Below are 14,798 nucleotides of genomic sequence, written 5' to 3'. Positions count from 1 at the left end.
CAGGAGGTGAAGGTGGCAGTGAGCCAAGATCACACCACTGCACTCCAGCCTGGGCAACAGAGTCAGACACCATCTCAAAAAAAAAAAAAAAAAAAAAAAAAAAGCCAGGTGCAGTGGCTCACACCTATAATCCCAGCACTTTGGGAGGCCGGGGGGTGGATCACCTGAGGTCAGGAGTTTGAGACCAGCCTGGCCAACATGGTGAAACCCTGTCTCTACTACAAATACCAAAAATTAGCAGGGTGTAGCGGCAGGCGCCTGTAATCCCAGCTACTCAGGAGGCTGAGGTGGGAGAATCACTTGAACCTGGGAGGCAGAGGTTGCAGTGAGCCGAGATCACGCCACTGCACTCCAACCTGGGCAACAAGAGCAAAACTCCATCTCAAAAACAAAAACAAACAAACAAAAAAATTAGCCAAGCGTGGTGGCACATGTAGTCCACACTTGTAGTCCCAGCTACTCAGGAGACTGAGGTGGGAGGATTGCTTGAGTCCAGGAGGTTGAGGCTGCAGTGAGCTGCGATCATGCCACTGCACACCAGCCTGGGCAACAGAGTGAGACCCTGCCTCAAAAAAAAAAAAAAAAAAAAAAAAAAATTCTAGAATCTGTTGTTCAAAAGAAAAAGACAGGACTAAAAAATAAAATAGCTATTTGCTCTAAAAGTTCTTGGGCTCAAGTCACTTGGTTAAGAAACTCATTAAGCAACTTTCTAAGACTTCCAACTCAACGAAGCAATGATATATTGGCAATAGAGAGTCCCTATACTGTCAAGGGCTTTAGAAAGCTGACCAATACAAAGGATCCCCAGAAGAAAGCAGGCTGCTAGGGCCCTAGATGGGGTTGAGAATTCAAAAGGATTGCTATGCATGCAGAGTAAATGGATGAGAGTTGGTATCCTATAGACTGGGTCTGCCCATTAGTTTACATCTGGCAGGGATAATGGTAGAGCCGCAAGGGGACAAGTAGAGCTCACCAGAGTGCCAGATAGTCATCCAAAACACAGGAATTTAGCTTGTTGTTTTGAAAATTTCTGGAATCCGTATAAACAAGGTAATATTATGGGCTTCCAGTTGAGAAGGGGGCACACTCTAGAGTTTTGGGGAAATTAAGAAAGATGCGTGATGATGGGTATACTAAAAGCCCAGACTTCACCACTACACAATATATCCATGTAACAAAACAAAACTAAACTTATACCCACTAAATATATTTTAAAAGAACATACATCAATATCATTTTTCTTTCTTATCTTTTTTATTCCTCCCTTCTCTAGCTGTTCCACCAACAGACCCAGGTGGCCTTAAACAATGTTTCCCTAAGCATGGTACATATACCGCTGATGGCACACGAGATGGTTTTACGTGGTACAAGAAGCTTTTACTTATATAGTAAGTTACTTTAAGAGAGTTAGAAACAATATAATGAAACACATCAACCTGTGAATTCACAGATATAAAATTTAAATAAATAACTTTATGCAAAAAAAGGGGGGAAGAAAGATGCCCATGAATCTGGGAGGAAAAAGAATTTCCTACTTTGAGATATGAAAGTAAGATGTTCATGGTTTGGGGGCTGTGTCATACCATGGAGAAGAAAGGAAAGTTGGGGACATGGAGACACCTAAACTCTTAAAGACAGACTCAAATACCTTCTGAATCATAGCAGAGAAATATATCAGAAGGGAGAAAACCAGAGACAGATTAAGCCCATTGGAGGAGCAGTCTGTTTGTAGTTGGGCCAGAGTGCCAGGTCTAAGTATCAGAGCACCACTAGCAAAATACAAAGAAAATAAAGACACAATTGAGACTCAGAGCCAGAATAAATGCAAGAGTGAATATTTACTTTTTTTTTTTTTTTTTTTTTGAGACAGACTCTCACTCTAACACCAGGCTGGGGTGCAGTGGTGCGATCTTGGCTCACTGCAAACTCCGCCTACCGGGTTCAAGTAATTCTCCTGTTTCAGCCTCCCAAGTAGCTGGGATTACAGGCATGCGCCACCACACCTGGCTAATGTTTTGTATTTCAGTAAAGACGGGGTTTCACCATGTTGCCCAGGGTGATCTCGAACTCCTGAGCTCAGGCAATCCGCCCACCTCGGCCTCCCAAAGTGCTGAGATTACAGGCGTAATCCACCGCTCCTGGCCTCATTATCATTTTTATGGACTCATTTCCTAACATTCATGAGAGAAAACAAGTTTCCTTGAGATCAAGATTTCTCAGTTTTAGCTCTATTGATACTGGAGGCTAGATAACTCTTCGTTAAGGTTATCTGGTGCACTGTAGGATCTTTAGCGGCATCCCCGACTTTGACACACTAGACGCCAATTTTGTTTCCCAAGTTGTGACAACCAAAAACGCCTTTGGATCCTGCAGTGGGGAGTGAGGGATATGGAGGGGTATGGGGGAAAGTTGGCAAAATTACCACTAGTTGATGACTACTTTAAACTATTTCGAATAATAATTATTTTGAGACTAATTTGGACTATTTGACATCATCAAATGCAGTAAAACAAACATGCAAACAACAACAAAAAAAGGGAAAATAAATCTTCACAAAATTAGCCACCTTCTATCTTCCACAGATACTAAGAAGTTTCAGGTAAACTTTGAAATCATTCACATTAGTTTATATCCAGGAAGGTTAAAGAAAGATTCAAAATCAACATAATATTTGAATTTGAAAAACTCTTTTTTTTTTTCTTTTTTTGAGACAGAGTCTCGCTCTGTTGCCCAGGCTGGAGTGCAGTGGCCGGATCTCAGCTCACTGCAAGCTCCGGCTCCTGGGTTTACACCATTCTCCTGCCTCAGCCTCCCAAGTAGCTGGGACTACAGGCGCCCGCCACCTCGCCCGGCTGGTTTTTTGTGTTTTTTAGTAGAGATGGGGTTTCACCGTGTTAGCCAGGATGGTCTCGATCTCCTGACCTCGTGATCCACCCGTCTCGGCCTCCCAGAGTGCTGGGATTACAGGCTTGAGCCACCGCACCCAGCCCCGAAAAACTCTTTTAAAGTGTTCTTTTAAACTAGGTAGGTAACACTGTTTATTTAACAAAATTACCAGATCATAATTTCCATTTCTCTAATATATGACTAGTCTTTGCAACCTAATGCACACATGACTATTCTTTTGGCCCCATTTCAAGTGTATTGTAATCTGCTAAGTTAAATCTGATTAAACAGTGTTACTGTTTAATGTAAAAGTTCTCGTAAAGTCAACAAGCAAAGGAAAAAATTAGTACATATTCAATATACACATACAAAATAAATTTCTGGCAAAACTTCCATTTCACACCTATGCTCTATACCAATTGTAAATCTTTTTTTTTTTTTTTTTTTTTTTTTTTTGAGACGGAGTCTCGCTCTGTCGCCCAGGCTGGAGTGCAGTGGCGCGATCTCGGCTCACTGCAAGCTCCGCCTCCCGGGTTCACGCCATTCTCCTGCCTCAGCCTCCCGAGTAGCTGGGACTACAGGTGCCCACAACCGCGCCCGGCTAATTTTTTGTATTTTTTTAGTAGAGACGGGGTTTCACCGTGGTCTCGATCTCCTGACCTTGTGATCCGCCCGCCTCGGCCTCCCAAAGTGCTGGGATTACAGGCGTGAGCCACCGCGCCCGGCCACCAATTGTAAATCTATACATAGAGAGAGAGAGATAAATTTATTAATTAAAAATACTACCTATACTAGTTGAAGAAAATACGCATAAAAACTAGAAGGAATTTTTTTCACACATTCAAAAAGTTAAGATCAATGAGTTCCTTGCCATTGCTAACAAAGAGGTCAACACTGTCATGGCGAGAATTTGATGTGTCCGTGTTAACATGACACTGTTTCTTTAACTCCTTACAAGACCACCAGATCTTGCCCTCACCTGATTTATCTGTAGAATCTTCAAATTCCACGAGGAAAGAGTACCCATTATTCCAGACGTGGAGGCAGGTGGCTGGGTCATAAGAGATGGTGAGCGGTTTTAAGTCGGGATCATAAACACTGTCCCTCCACCGAATGTTGATGGGTGACTGTCGATCACCCCCGGGAACCAGGTCCACGCTCTCCCAGAGTGGATGCACTAGAAGAAAGCAGGTCAGGCTATTATCAAGACTGTTGGACCGAGTGTGGTGGCTCACTCCTATAATCCCAGCACTTTGGGAGGGTAAGGCGGGTGGATCACTTGAGGCCAGGAGTTCGAGACCAGCCTAGGAAACACGGTGAAACCCTGTCTCTACAAAATATACAAAAAAAATTATCCAGGCGTGGTGGTACACACCTGTAGTCCTAGCTACCAGGGAGGCTAAAGTGGGAGGATTGCTTGAGCCCAGGAGGTCAAGGCTGTTGTGAGCCATGATCGCACCACTGCACTCCAGCCTGGGCGACAGACCCAAACCATGTCTCAAAAGAAAAAAAGAAAACAAAGCCTGTCTACTGTACTTCTGGAGAACCTGTCAGGGCTAATGGAAACTAAAAGCCTTAGGAATTAGCCACTGTGATAGTTACTTTTAGGTGTTGACTTGACTAGATTAAAGAATACCTAGAAACCTGGTAAAGCATTATTTTGGGGTGTGTCTCTGGGGGTGTTTACAGAGGAGACCAGCATGTAATTCTGACTGGACTAGGTGGGAAAGATTCGCCCTCAATGTGGGCAGGTATCATCCAAACTGCTGGGGGCCCAGAGAGAACAAAAACATGGAAAAACTGAATGTACCCATCTATCTGCTGGATCTTGGATACACTCTTCTGCTCCTGTCCTTGGGTAACAGCTACAGGCTTCCCAGCCTTTGGACTCCAGAACTAACACCAGCACCTCTCTGGGTTCTCAGGCATTTGGCCTCAAACTGATAGGTATACCATCAGCTTCCCTGGTTCTGAGGCCTTTGCCTTGGACTGTCCCATACTACCAGTATCTCAGGGTCTCTGGCTTGCAGATGGAACTTCTCAGCCTCTATAATCGTGTGAGCAATTGCCACTAATAAATTCCCGCTCATCTATCTCTCTATCTATATACCTTATTGATTCTGCTTCTGGAGAACCCTGACCAATACAGCCACTTAGGGGTTTAATCGATAGACAAAAGTAGAGGATAAAGATAGGTCAGAGAGCACCTGGCAGAGGAATAGCATTTTGGCATCTTGCAAAACCAACACATCTCAGTCTGCCTACTAAGCTCACCTAAACCAAGTGCAATCCGTGCTGTGATCACAGCATAATGCATGGAGTTTAGTGCCACGTGGAAATAGGGTATTCATAAATGAGTTTCTTTTCTTCATTGAGAATTTCCCAAGCCCCAACTCCCCAAAGTGGCTTTAAATACAAAGACAAATTAATTCAATCTTCAATAACAGATTTATTTTCAAAAAAGGAAATGGGAGAACTTTGGGAAAGGAAACATTCAATCAGTATTGTCAGTGTTTAATTGGTTGGCTGGTAGAAATCAAGGCTTGCATAGCCTGCATCCTGTAAGATGCTCGCCCCACATAACTGTGCATGCTGAGTTGAGTTCACCTCCTATGTAAGCAAACTCTGAGGACCAGGCAGCCATCCTGCAAAACCTGGGTAGAACGTCGGCATTGCTAAGGTCCCTGGGGGTCGCAGTGTGTCACAGGGATGTGGAGATTATCTATTAAGGTGTACACATACAATTCATCCCCCACAGGCACTGAAGACATTGCTGATGCTGGTTGTCCTCCAGAGTCAAGCACCAGGTCTCTGTAGCAAGTCCCTGGTAAGTATCAGCAGACTTGCTGATAACACAGATCGGCCTGTTGAGACCCCCATGTGTGATGAGCAGAACCAATGTGTATCAGTTTGGGGTGATCCAGTTCCCTGTCCTTTAGAAGTACTATGGATGGGTAGAATCAAGAACAACAGGAAAACTAGGAGAAACATGAGAGAAATCATTACCAATGACCCTCTGCATCTCGCCCTACCACTAAGAATAAGGATGAGACTGGCCGGGCGCGGTGGCTCACGCCTGTAATCCCAGCACTCTGGCAGATCACGAGGTCAGGAGATCAAGACACGGTGAAACCCCATCTCTATAAAAAATACAAAAAAAATTAGCCGGGTATGGTGGCACACTCCTGTAGTCCCAGCTACTCGGGAGGCTGAGGCAGGAGAATAGCTTGAACCCGGGAGATGGAGGTTGCAGTGAGCCGAGACTGTGCCACTACACTCCAGCCTGAGTGACAGAGTAAGACTGTCTCAAAAAAAAAAAAAAAAAAAAAAGGATGAGACTAAGGTAGTTGTTTTGTTACTCTGTCAAATCCCCCGTCAGTGGCAGCATCATCCTCCTATTTCCATAAAAAGCAGAAACCTGCCCCTGGTTTACTCTGATGGAGCAGATAATCCTCTTCCTTCGGTAATTACTGAAAGCTGGAAGTCAATCTCTCTTTTTTTTTTTTTTAGATGGAGTCTTGCTCTGTCTCCCAGGCTGGAGTGCAGTGGCATGATCTTGGCTCACTGCAACCTCTGCCTCCTGGGTTCAAGCGATTCTCCTGCCTCAGCCTCCTGAGTAACTGGGATTACAGGCGCATGCCACCACACCCAGCTAACTTTTGTGTATTTTTAGTAGAAATGGGGTTTCGCCATGTTGGCCAGGCTGGACTTGAACTCCTGGTCTCAAGTGATCCACCCACCTCGGCCTCCCAAAGTGCTGGGATTACAGGCGTGAACCACTGTGCCTGACCGTAAATCAGTATCTTAACCTTCGTGTCTTAGTGTTTTGTTTTGTTTTATTTATAAAAGTGCTCCAGCAATACAGACAAAGAGCTCTCCTGAGAGTGCCTAAATCAGTGGTTTTCAACAGAGAGAACAATTCAGTCCCCCAAAAACATTTGGCAATGTCTGGAGACATTTTCAGATGGCAAAACTGGGAGAGCACGCTAGTGACATCTAGTGGTTAGAGGCCAGAGATGCTGCTAAACATCCTACAATGCACAGGATGGGCTCCCAGAAGAAAACCATTCTGATCCAAAAGCCAATAGTGCCAAAGTTGAGAAACCCTGGTCTAAAGATAAAAGGTGCATGCAAACTCATAATATTCTTCTCTTTCTATTTCTTCATATAATGCAGTACTCTCATTTCTGGAGAGATCTGAACCCAATGTTCTGTGTGTGTTTTTTTTTTTCTTTCCTTAGTATAAAACAACTTGTGATGAACAAGAACTTTAAAGAACAAGAAGTTTCTGTTTCAGAAATCTAAAATGGAAAATGCACATGAACTGGCACATCGGAAACAGAATCTGGGCTATACTGTCATAATCTAATTAGAATGCAAATTCCTTGTGGGCAGGAGCCACATCTTCCTCCTTTTTTGTTGCCCTGTGGTATCTTATTAAACATATGCCCTTCTGGAAAACATCCTATTAGGTACTATGTTCACTATCTGGGTGACAGGATCAATAGAAGCCCAACCTCATCACCATGCAATATACCCATGTAACAAATCTGCATATGTAACCCCTGAATGTAAAATAAAAATGGACATTTTTAAAAAGAAAGAAATTAACAATTTGAAAAAGCAATCATGGCAACTATGCAGCAGCCAACATCATAAAATATACAACCTCAGGGTCTAAAAATGTTTAGTAATTTTATCCAGTAAAATATCATATATTTTTCATCTTAGAGGGAAAGATGATCTTAAATTTCTGTTACATTTGGTTCTGTTATATCCACCCAAACACTTGGATTCATATGCATGATGAATAAACATCTCTTTTAAAGGCAAAAATAAAAAATAAAATAAACATATGCCCTGTAACATATCCAACTGCCATTGTTAGGGGGAAAAAAGCTCAAATTCAAATGATTTGCAAGGATTCAAACGATCTGAAAAATGATTCAAATTATGTTAATTTTTAAACTTCTAGAAAGCCCTTGAAAGGCCCTGAATCTGTTTTTAAAGATTCCTGACAAAAAGAGACTATGCACCTTCCCCTCTGAGACACTCAGACTGTGGTTGATAATTTGAGAATTCACACTCTTCAAAGCCATTCAATGAGGGTCTCCTGTGAAGACTAGGGAAGAACTGGAGTGATTAGGTACCTAAGACGATGCCTTGGTCACCCTTAATTGTTCCCCATCTCATTCATGAAATGGGAAGTATCAACACTCACACTCATGCAAATACCAGCCCAAGAAAACTGGGCCTATTCCTGCAATTGCTCTTTAATGACCATAACGACACGATCAATTTATGCCCTTCAGTTTACAAGTTCAGCTTCCAGGTTTTCTTTCCTCCTACCCACCTCCTTCTTTACTAAACTACACCATCTAGGTTAGACCATCCAACTTACTGTGTGGGGAGGGGGTCCTTGGTCACTCTCCCCTTACTGAAGCCAATTTTTTGCCAACGGCTTGTTTTGCTAAAGATAAACTGACACTTTTGTTCTCTCCTACTCCCCTCCTTTTCCTCTATTTAAGGAAAAATCAGATCAAAACAATTTCCTGGTAGTTGCTCATATTTTACCTCAAAAATAAGAAATTATTTAAATTATTAAAAAAAAAATACAGGTGCAAGCCACCGCTGCCTGGCTAAATTTTGAGGAGACGCCTACATTCACACCATAGCACAAATCTTCCCAGTGATGCTTCTCATCTTATTCCATCCACAAGTATTCACCGAAAGCCAGCTGGCTCACAGAGCAGTGAGGAAGGCAGATAATTAGACACATATGCATATAATTATAACTGCACCCATGTAATAAATGTCATGAAAGAAAAATCGGAGTGCTATGATTAAAAAATTATAATATGAAGTGATCATATTATAAGAGAGTAGCCAGAGATCACTTTGTCAAGGAGGTGACAATTAAGCCCAAGACCTAAAGATAATGGGGTGATGATTAAGTGGTTTAACAGAAGCTTCATTTTCAGGTTCTTCTTGTATAGGGAAAATGAAATAGACAGTGATTTTATCAACTGTGGTTTATGTTAACAAAGACACACTGTTATTAAGAAGGTGTCGGCCGGGTGCGGTGGCTCGTGCCTGTAATCCTAGCACTTTGGGAGGCTGAGGCAGGCGGATCACCTGAGGTCAGGAGTTCAAGACCCGCCTGGCCAACATGGTGAAACCCCATCTCTACTAAAGATACAAAATAATTAGCTGGATGTGGTGGTGCGTGCTTATAATCCCAGCTACTCGGTAGGTTGAGGCAGGAGAATCGCTTGAACCCGGGAGGTGGAGGTTGCAGTGAGCCGAGATTGTGTCATTGCACTCCAGCCTCGGCGACAGGGCAAGACTCCGTCTCAAAAAAAAAAAGGTGTCAGTAATTCGTAGCTGATGGGCAACAAAAGCCCTGCAGAAGATTCCATGTTGAGGAAGTGCTTGATTTTAGTTGTTTATATGAGTAGTCCTAGGTTTGATTTATTTTGTGCTTTAGCACTGTCTTAGTCCATTCAGCCTGCTATGACAGAATGTCATAGACTAGGTGGCTTATAAATAAGAGAAATTTATTTCTCACAGTTCTGGAGTCTGGGAAGTCCAAGATCAAGGCACCAGCAGACTGGGTGTCTGGCAAGGGCCTGCTTTCTGGTTCATAGACAGCCTCCTTGCTGTCTTCAAATGGTAGAAGGTACGAGGGGGCTCTCTGGGGTCTCTTTTTAACTAATCCTATTCATGAGAGCTCTGCCCTCATGATCTAATCACCTCCCCAAAGCCCCAACTCTTAATATCATCACCTTGGGGGTTAGGATTTCAACATATAAATGTTACGGGGTCATGAACATTCAGTTTGCTGCAACCACCTATTTCCCCAGCTTTGGCGCTGTCCTTTTAGCCCCTGAAACATGGAAAGCTCATTCCTGCCTTAGTCCCTTTCTTCGTGCTCCTCCTCCACAGAAATCAATTACCCTCATTTGGCTCAGGGCTAGCCCCCATTATCTTTAGGTCTTGGGCTTAATTGTCACCTCCTTGACAAAGTGATCTCTGGCTACTCTCTTATAATATGATCACTTCATTTTTTAATCATAGCACTCCGATTTTTCTTTCATGACATTTATTACAAGGGTGCAGTTATAATTATATGCATATGTGTCTAATTATCTGCCTTCCTCACTACTCTGTGAGCCAGCTGACTTTCGGTGAATACTTGTGGACGGAATAAGATGAGAAGCATCACTGGGAAGATTAGTGCTATGGTGTGAATGTAGGCGTCTCCTCAAAATTAACCCAGGCAGTGGTGGCTTGCACCTGTAATCCCAACACTTTGGCAGGCCAAGATGGGCAGATCACTTGAGGTCAGTAGTTTGAGACCAGCCTGGCCAACATGGGGAGATCCCATCTCTAGTAAAAATATAAAAAATTAGCTGGGTGTGGTGGCTCATGCCTGTAGTCCCAGCTACTTGAGAGGCTGAGGCAGGAGAATCTCTTGAACCCGGCAGGCGGAGGTTGCAGTGAGCTGAGATTGTGCCACTGCACTCCAGTCTGGGTGACAGAGCAAGATCCTGTCTCAAAAACAAAAAAACAAAAAACCAAAAAATGTACACACTGAAATCCTTTTCCCCAAGGTGATGGTATTAAGAGCTGAGGCCTTTGGGAGGTGACTATGTCACGAAGGCAAAGCCCTTATGAACAGGATGAATACCCTCATAAAAGAGGCCTGAGAAAGCTCCTGAGCTCCTTCCGCCATATGAGGATGCAGCAAGAAGACAAATTCTTTGAAGCAGAGAGAACCCTCATCAGACACTGAATCTACTGGCACCTTGGTTTTTTGGACTTCCTGGCCTCCGGAACTGTGAGCAACAAATTTCTGTTGTGTATAAATTATTCAGTCTGAGTTACTTTGTTATGGCAGCCCAAACAGAATAAGACAGTTCGTTTCTCCTTTTTGCTTTATTTCATTATTTTTCTTTAAGAATCATTCAGGTTTATCTCTTCTTCGCCTTGCTCAGCACAGCAGCCTAGTTCAGAACCCTAAACCCCAGACTTCATACAAAGCCTCTTGGTTGATTTCCTCCTCTAACTCTCCTCTACTCCTGAGTTCTGCCACTCAGCAATTTTCCTACATAACCACCTTTGTCACATTGCTGCTATGCTAAAGACAGTATATCAAGTTGTAACTTCCAAGTTCAATGCCCAGGTTTTCCTATTAGAACCCATCTCACTTATCTAATCTCATTTTCCTCATTCTTCCCAAACTCTGGTGTTCCTATGCTACTTTTCTTGTCATGTTATTCCCCTTAGCAAGCTACTCTTCTTACAACTGCCTACCTACATAAGTTTATGTCTACTTTGGTTTTTTGTTTGTTTTATTGAGACAGAGTCTCCTCGCTTTGTCACCCAGGCTAGAGTGCAGTGGCATGATCTCGGTTTACTGCAACCTCCGCCTCCCGGGTTCAAGCGATTCTCCTGCCTCAGCCTCCTGAGTAGCTGGGATTACAGGTGCCCGTCACCATGCCTGGCTAATTTTTGTGTTTTTTTTTAAATTGTTGTTTGTTTGTTTGTTTGTTTTTGAGATGGAGTCTCACTCTGTCGCCAGGCTGGAGTGCAGTAGCACGATCTCAGCTCACTGCAACCTCTGACTCCTGGGTTCAAGCGATTCTCCTGTCTCAGCCTCCCGAGTAGCTGGGACTACAGGCACCCACCATGACGCCCAGCTAATTTTTGTATTTTTTAGTAGAGACAGGGTTTCACCATGTTAGCCAGTATGGTCGTCTCAATCTCTTGACCTTGTGATCTGCCCGCCTTGGCCTCCCAAAGTGCTGGGATTACAGGCGTGAGCCACCGGACCTGGCCTAATTTTTGGTATTTTTAGTAGAGATGGGGTTTCACCATCTTGGCCAAGCTGGTCTCAAACTCCTGACCTCGTGATCCACCCGCCTCGGCCTCCCAAAGTGCTGGGATTACAGGTGTGAGCCACCGCACCCAGCTGTCTACTTGGGTTTTAAAAAACTTTTGAAATAAAATTTTTTGTAGAGATAGGGTCTCGCTATGTTGCCCAGGCTGGTCTTGAACTCCTGGGCTCAAGCTATCTTCCTGTCTTGGCCTTCCAAAGTGCTAGGATTACAGGCATGAGCCCCCATGCCTGGCCTTTAGCCCCACTTTGGCTTGTGCTTAGAAGCCCTTCCTTTTCCTTAAGAAATCTTTTCCAGTTCAAGTCTGGAAATCTTTCCAGATTCCCAAAAGAAATCTTTTCCAGTTCAAGTCTAATTTCCCTGATGACATATTCTCCAACCACTCTGAGCTTTGCTTTTTCTGAACACACACTGAATTTGCTTTCACACCATTTAGCACCCAACCATTCCTCACATAATCTGTGTTTGCTTTATCTGCCCAAAGGGTCTGTGTCAACTCCAAGCCCATGAGGTCTGTGTACTCTACTTTTTCTAGTCTCCAGGGCTTCACTTGGTACAAGGCACAGAAGAGGTACTAAATGCTTATTTTACTGATACAGAAAACCAAACAAATTGATACCAAGGCTCTCTGCCCATTACCTCACAGCCACCATCTCTCTACCAGGCAAGCTGGTTTACCCTGAATACCTCTTAGGTTCACCTAATCGTATCTATCTGTTATTCGTTTGTTCCTTAAAATTCTACTAGGTTTTCAAGGTCAGTTCAAGCCCCTTCTCTGACACTCCCACCCTAAATAAAGCATCTTTCATCTGTTCTTACTCCTTAACACCTATTATCTCTGTTCCTGAGCTCCCCAATATGGTAGCACTGTCCCTGTGTGCTAGCCTAAATTGAGATGTACTATATAAATGTACAATACGAGGAACTTCGAAGGCTCAGTACAAAATAAATATTAAAATTTAATTTATAATTCTTATAATCATTTCATATTAAAGTGATAATATTTTAGATATATTGGGTTAAATAAAATATATTAGTCAAATTAATTTGACCTGTTTACTTGTACTTTTTAAGATGCGGTTATTACAAAATATAGAATTACTCATATTTTTATTTTATTTTATTGAAGAGATGGGGTGTTGCTATGCTGCCCAGGCAGGTCTCAAACTCCTGGCCTCAAGCGATCCTCCCCACTTGGCCTCCCAAAGTCCTGGGCTTACAGGCATGAGCCACTGTACCTGGCCTATTAGAAAATATAGAATGACCTATATGGCTCATATTTGTGGTTTACTTTATTTATCTACCAGAAAGCATTGCCTTATACCCTCATGTCTTTTTATTTGGTTCCTTGCTATGTACTGCCCTTTTTATGAGGGATGTCTACTTCCTCATGTTGCTGAAGACGACCCGTGTAGGCCTTGGCCTTAATACAGTGATGGGTGTATACACTGGGACCCTCCATATGACTTGGTTGAGGATGATCGCAGAATCACAAATTGCCTTGTTAGAGCATCATCAGGGCTATAAAAGGCACTTGGATGCCGAGTCCATTAGCCACAGGATACCTCCCTGTGCAGTTATCAGCACAGGAGACTAAAGCTCACATTTCCTGATGGTCAGTTCCAGGGCTATTTGTCAGTCTCAGGCAGCTGAAGATAACCCTGAGGCCATTAATGCAATTCTAAGTGGCTCTTAATCAGCTCATTTTTTCTCAAGGTTACTTGCATGTTAATAAAGACAATCTAGGGGCATCCTGAGTCTATATTTCAGAATTCTTTGTGAAAACACTGCAAAAGAAGCTTTTTATTACTCTCCAGGCTTTATTTGTATTCTTCAAAATTAATTGGAGAAATAATAGAATAACTTTCAAACACAGTACAGTTATGATATAGATTACTGCTGTCAAATAGAACTTTCTCTGATGACAGAAATGTCCAGTATATTAAGATCTAGGCATAGGTAGCTATAAAATTTTAATGAATTTAAATTTACATGTAAGGCCGGGCGCGGTGGCTCAAGCCTGTAATCCCAGCACTTTGGGAGGCCGAGACGGGCGGATCACGAGGTCGGGAGATCTAGACCATCCTGTCTAACACGGTGAAACCCCGTCTCTACTAAAAATACAAAAAACTAGCCGGGCGTAGTGGCGGGCGCCTATAGTCCCAGCTACTCGGGAGGCTGAGGCAGGAGAATGGCGAGAACCCGGGAGGCGGAGCTTGCAGTGAGCCGAGATCACGCCACCGCACTGCAGCCTGGGTGACTGAGCAAGACTCCGTCTCAAAAAAATAAATAAATAAATAAATAAATAAATAAATAAATAAATTTACATGTAAATACCCACATGGGGTTAGTGGCTACATTTTATACAGTGCTGGCTTCTTTAGTCCCTATTATCCTAACGGGTTTCTCTTTCTTCTACAAGTAAGGAGATCATGAATATTAAGAATCATTGGAATAACAAATCAGTATCATTTCCATTCTACCTGATATTCTTTATATTTCATTCAATTAAGAATTATTAAATGCACTTTCCTATGGTCTAAGATCTCATGCCTAAATCTTTTTATGTGACCATTAGACTAAATTTCACCAGATGATACCTAAGGGAAACTGATTTTATTTCCACATTGGATAAGAGGTATAGGCTTTTATCTTTATCTTATTATATTACAAGTCTCCAAAGTTAGGACTATCAACAGTTACTGTCTGCTACCTGAGATAACAGCAAACAGCAATCTGAGTTGACAGCTAAAGATTATCTGTGGAGAGCCTTGGGAGCAAAGATATGATGAGCACAGAGCACAGGGCTGACCTGAAATGCTGCTTTCCGAATTTGCCACAACCTCCTACTTCCATTCACTCCTTATTCTGCTTTGCCTCCTCTTAAAAGGGTCAGATTTAAACATCTGAGACAGGCACTGAGCCTATGATGATGATAACAATTGTAGTACTAGAAGTAGCTCCCAACACTGAGTCCTCACTATGTGACAGCACTAGCTAAGGACTTTGCAC

At 42.9% G+C, this 14,798-nt stretch overlaps 1 protein-coding gene across 12 annotated transcripts in view; it reads right to left on the bottom strand.

Annotated features, from left to right (window-relative positions):
* CA5B (carbonic anhydrase 5B) overlaps nucleotides 1-14,798 on the bottom strand; it is a 112,872-nt gene that overhangs the window by 18,036 nt on the left and 80,038 nt on the right. For all 12 annotated transcript variants that reach the window (XM_065538218.1, XM_065538217.1, XM_074029069.1 and 9 more), the window contains one exon: nucleotides 3,866-4,063. In XM_065538218.1, coding sequence (XP_065394290.1) covers nucleotides 3,866-4,063 — 198 coding nt within the window. The remainder of the gene's footprint in view (nucleotides 1-3,865; nucleotides 4,064-14,798) is intronic.

The sequence above is a fragment of the Macaca fascicularis genome, chromosome X (genome assembly GCF_037993035.2).
Source record: "Macaca fascicularis isolate 582-1 chromosome X, T2T-MFA8v1.1".
NCBI lineage: Eukaryota > Metazoa > Chordata > Mammalia > Primates > Cercopithecidae > Macaca > Macaca fascicularis.
Note: the sequence above shows the minus strand (reverse complement) of the source record. Positions and strands in the feature narration are given on the sequence as shown.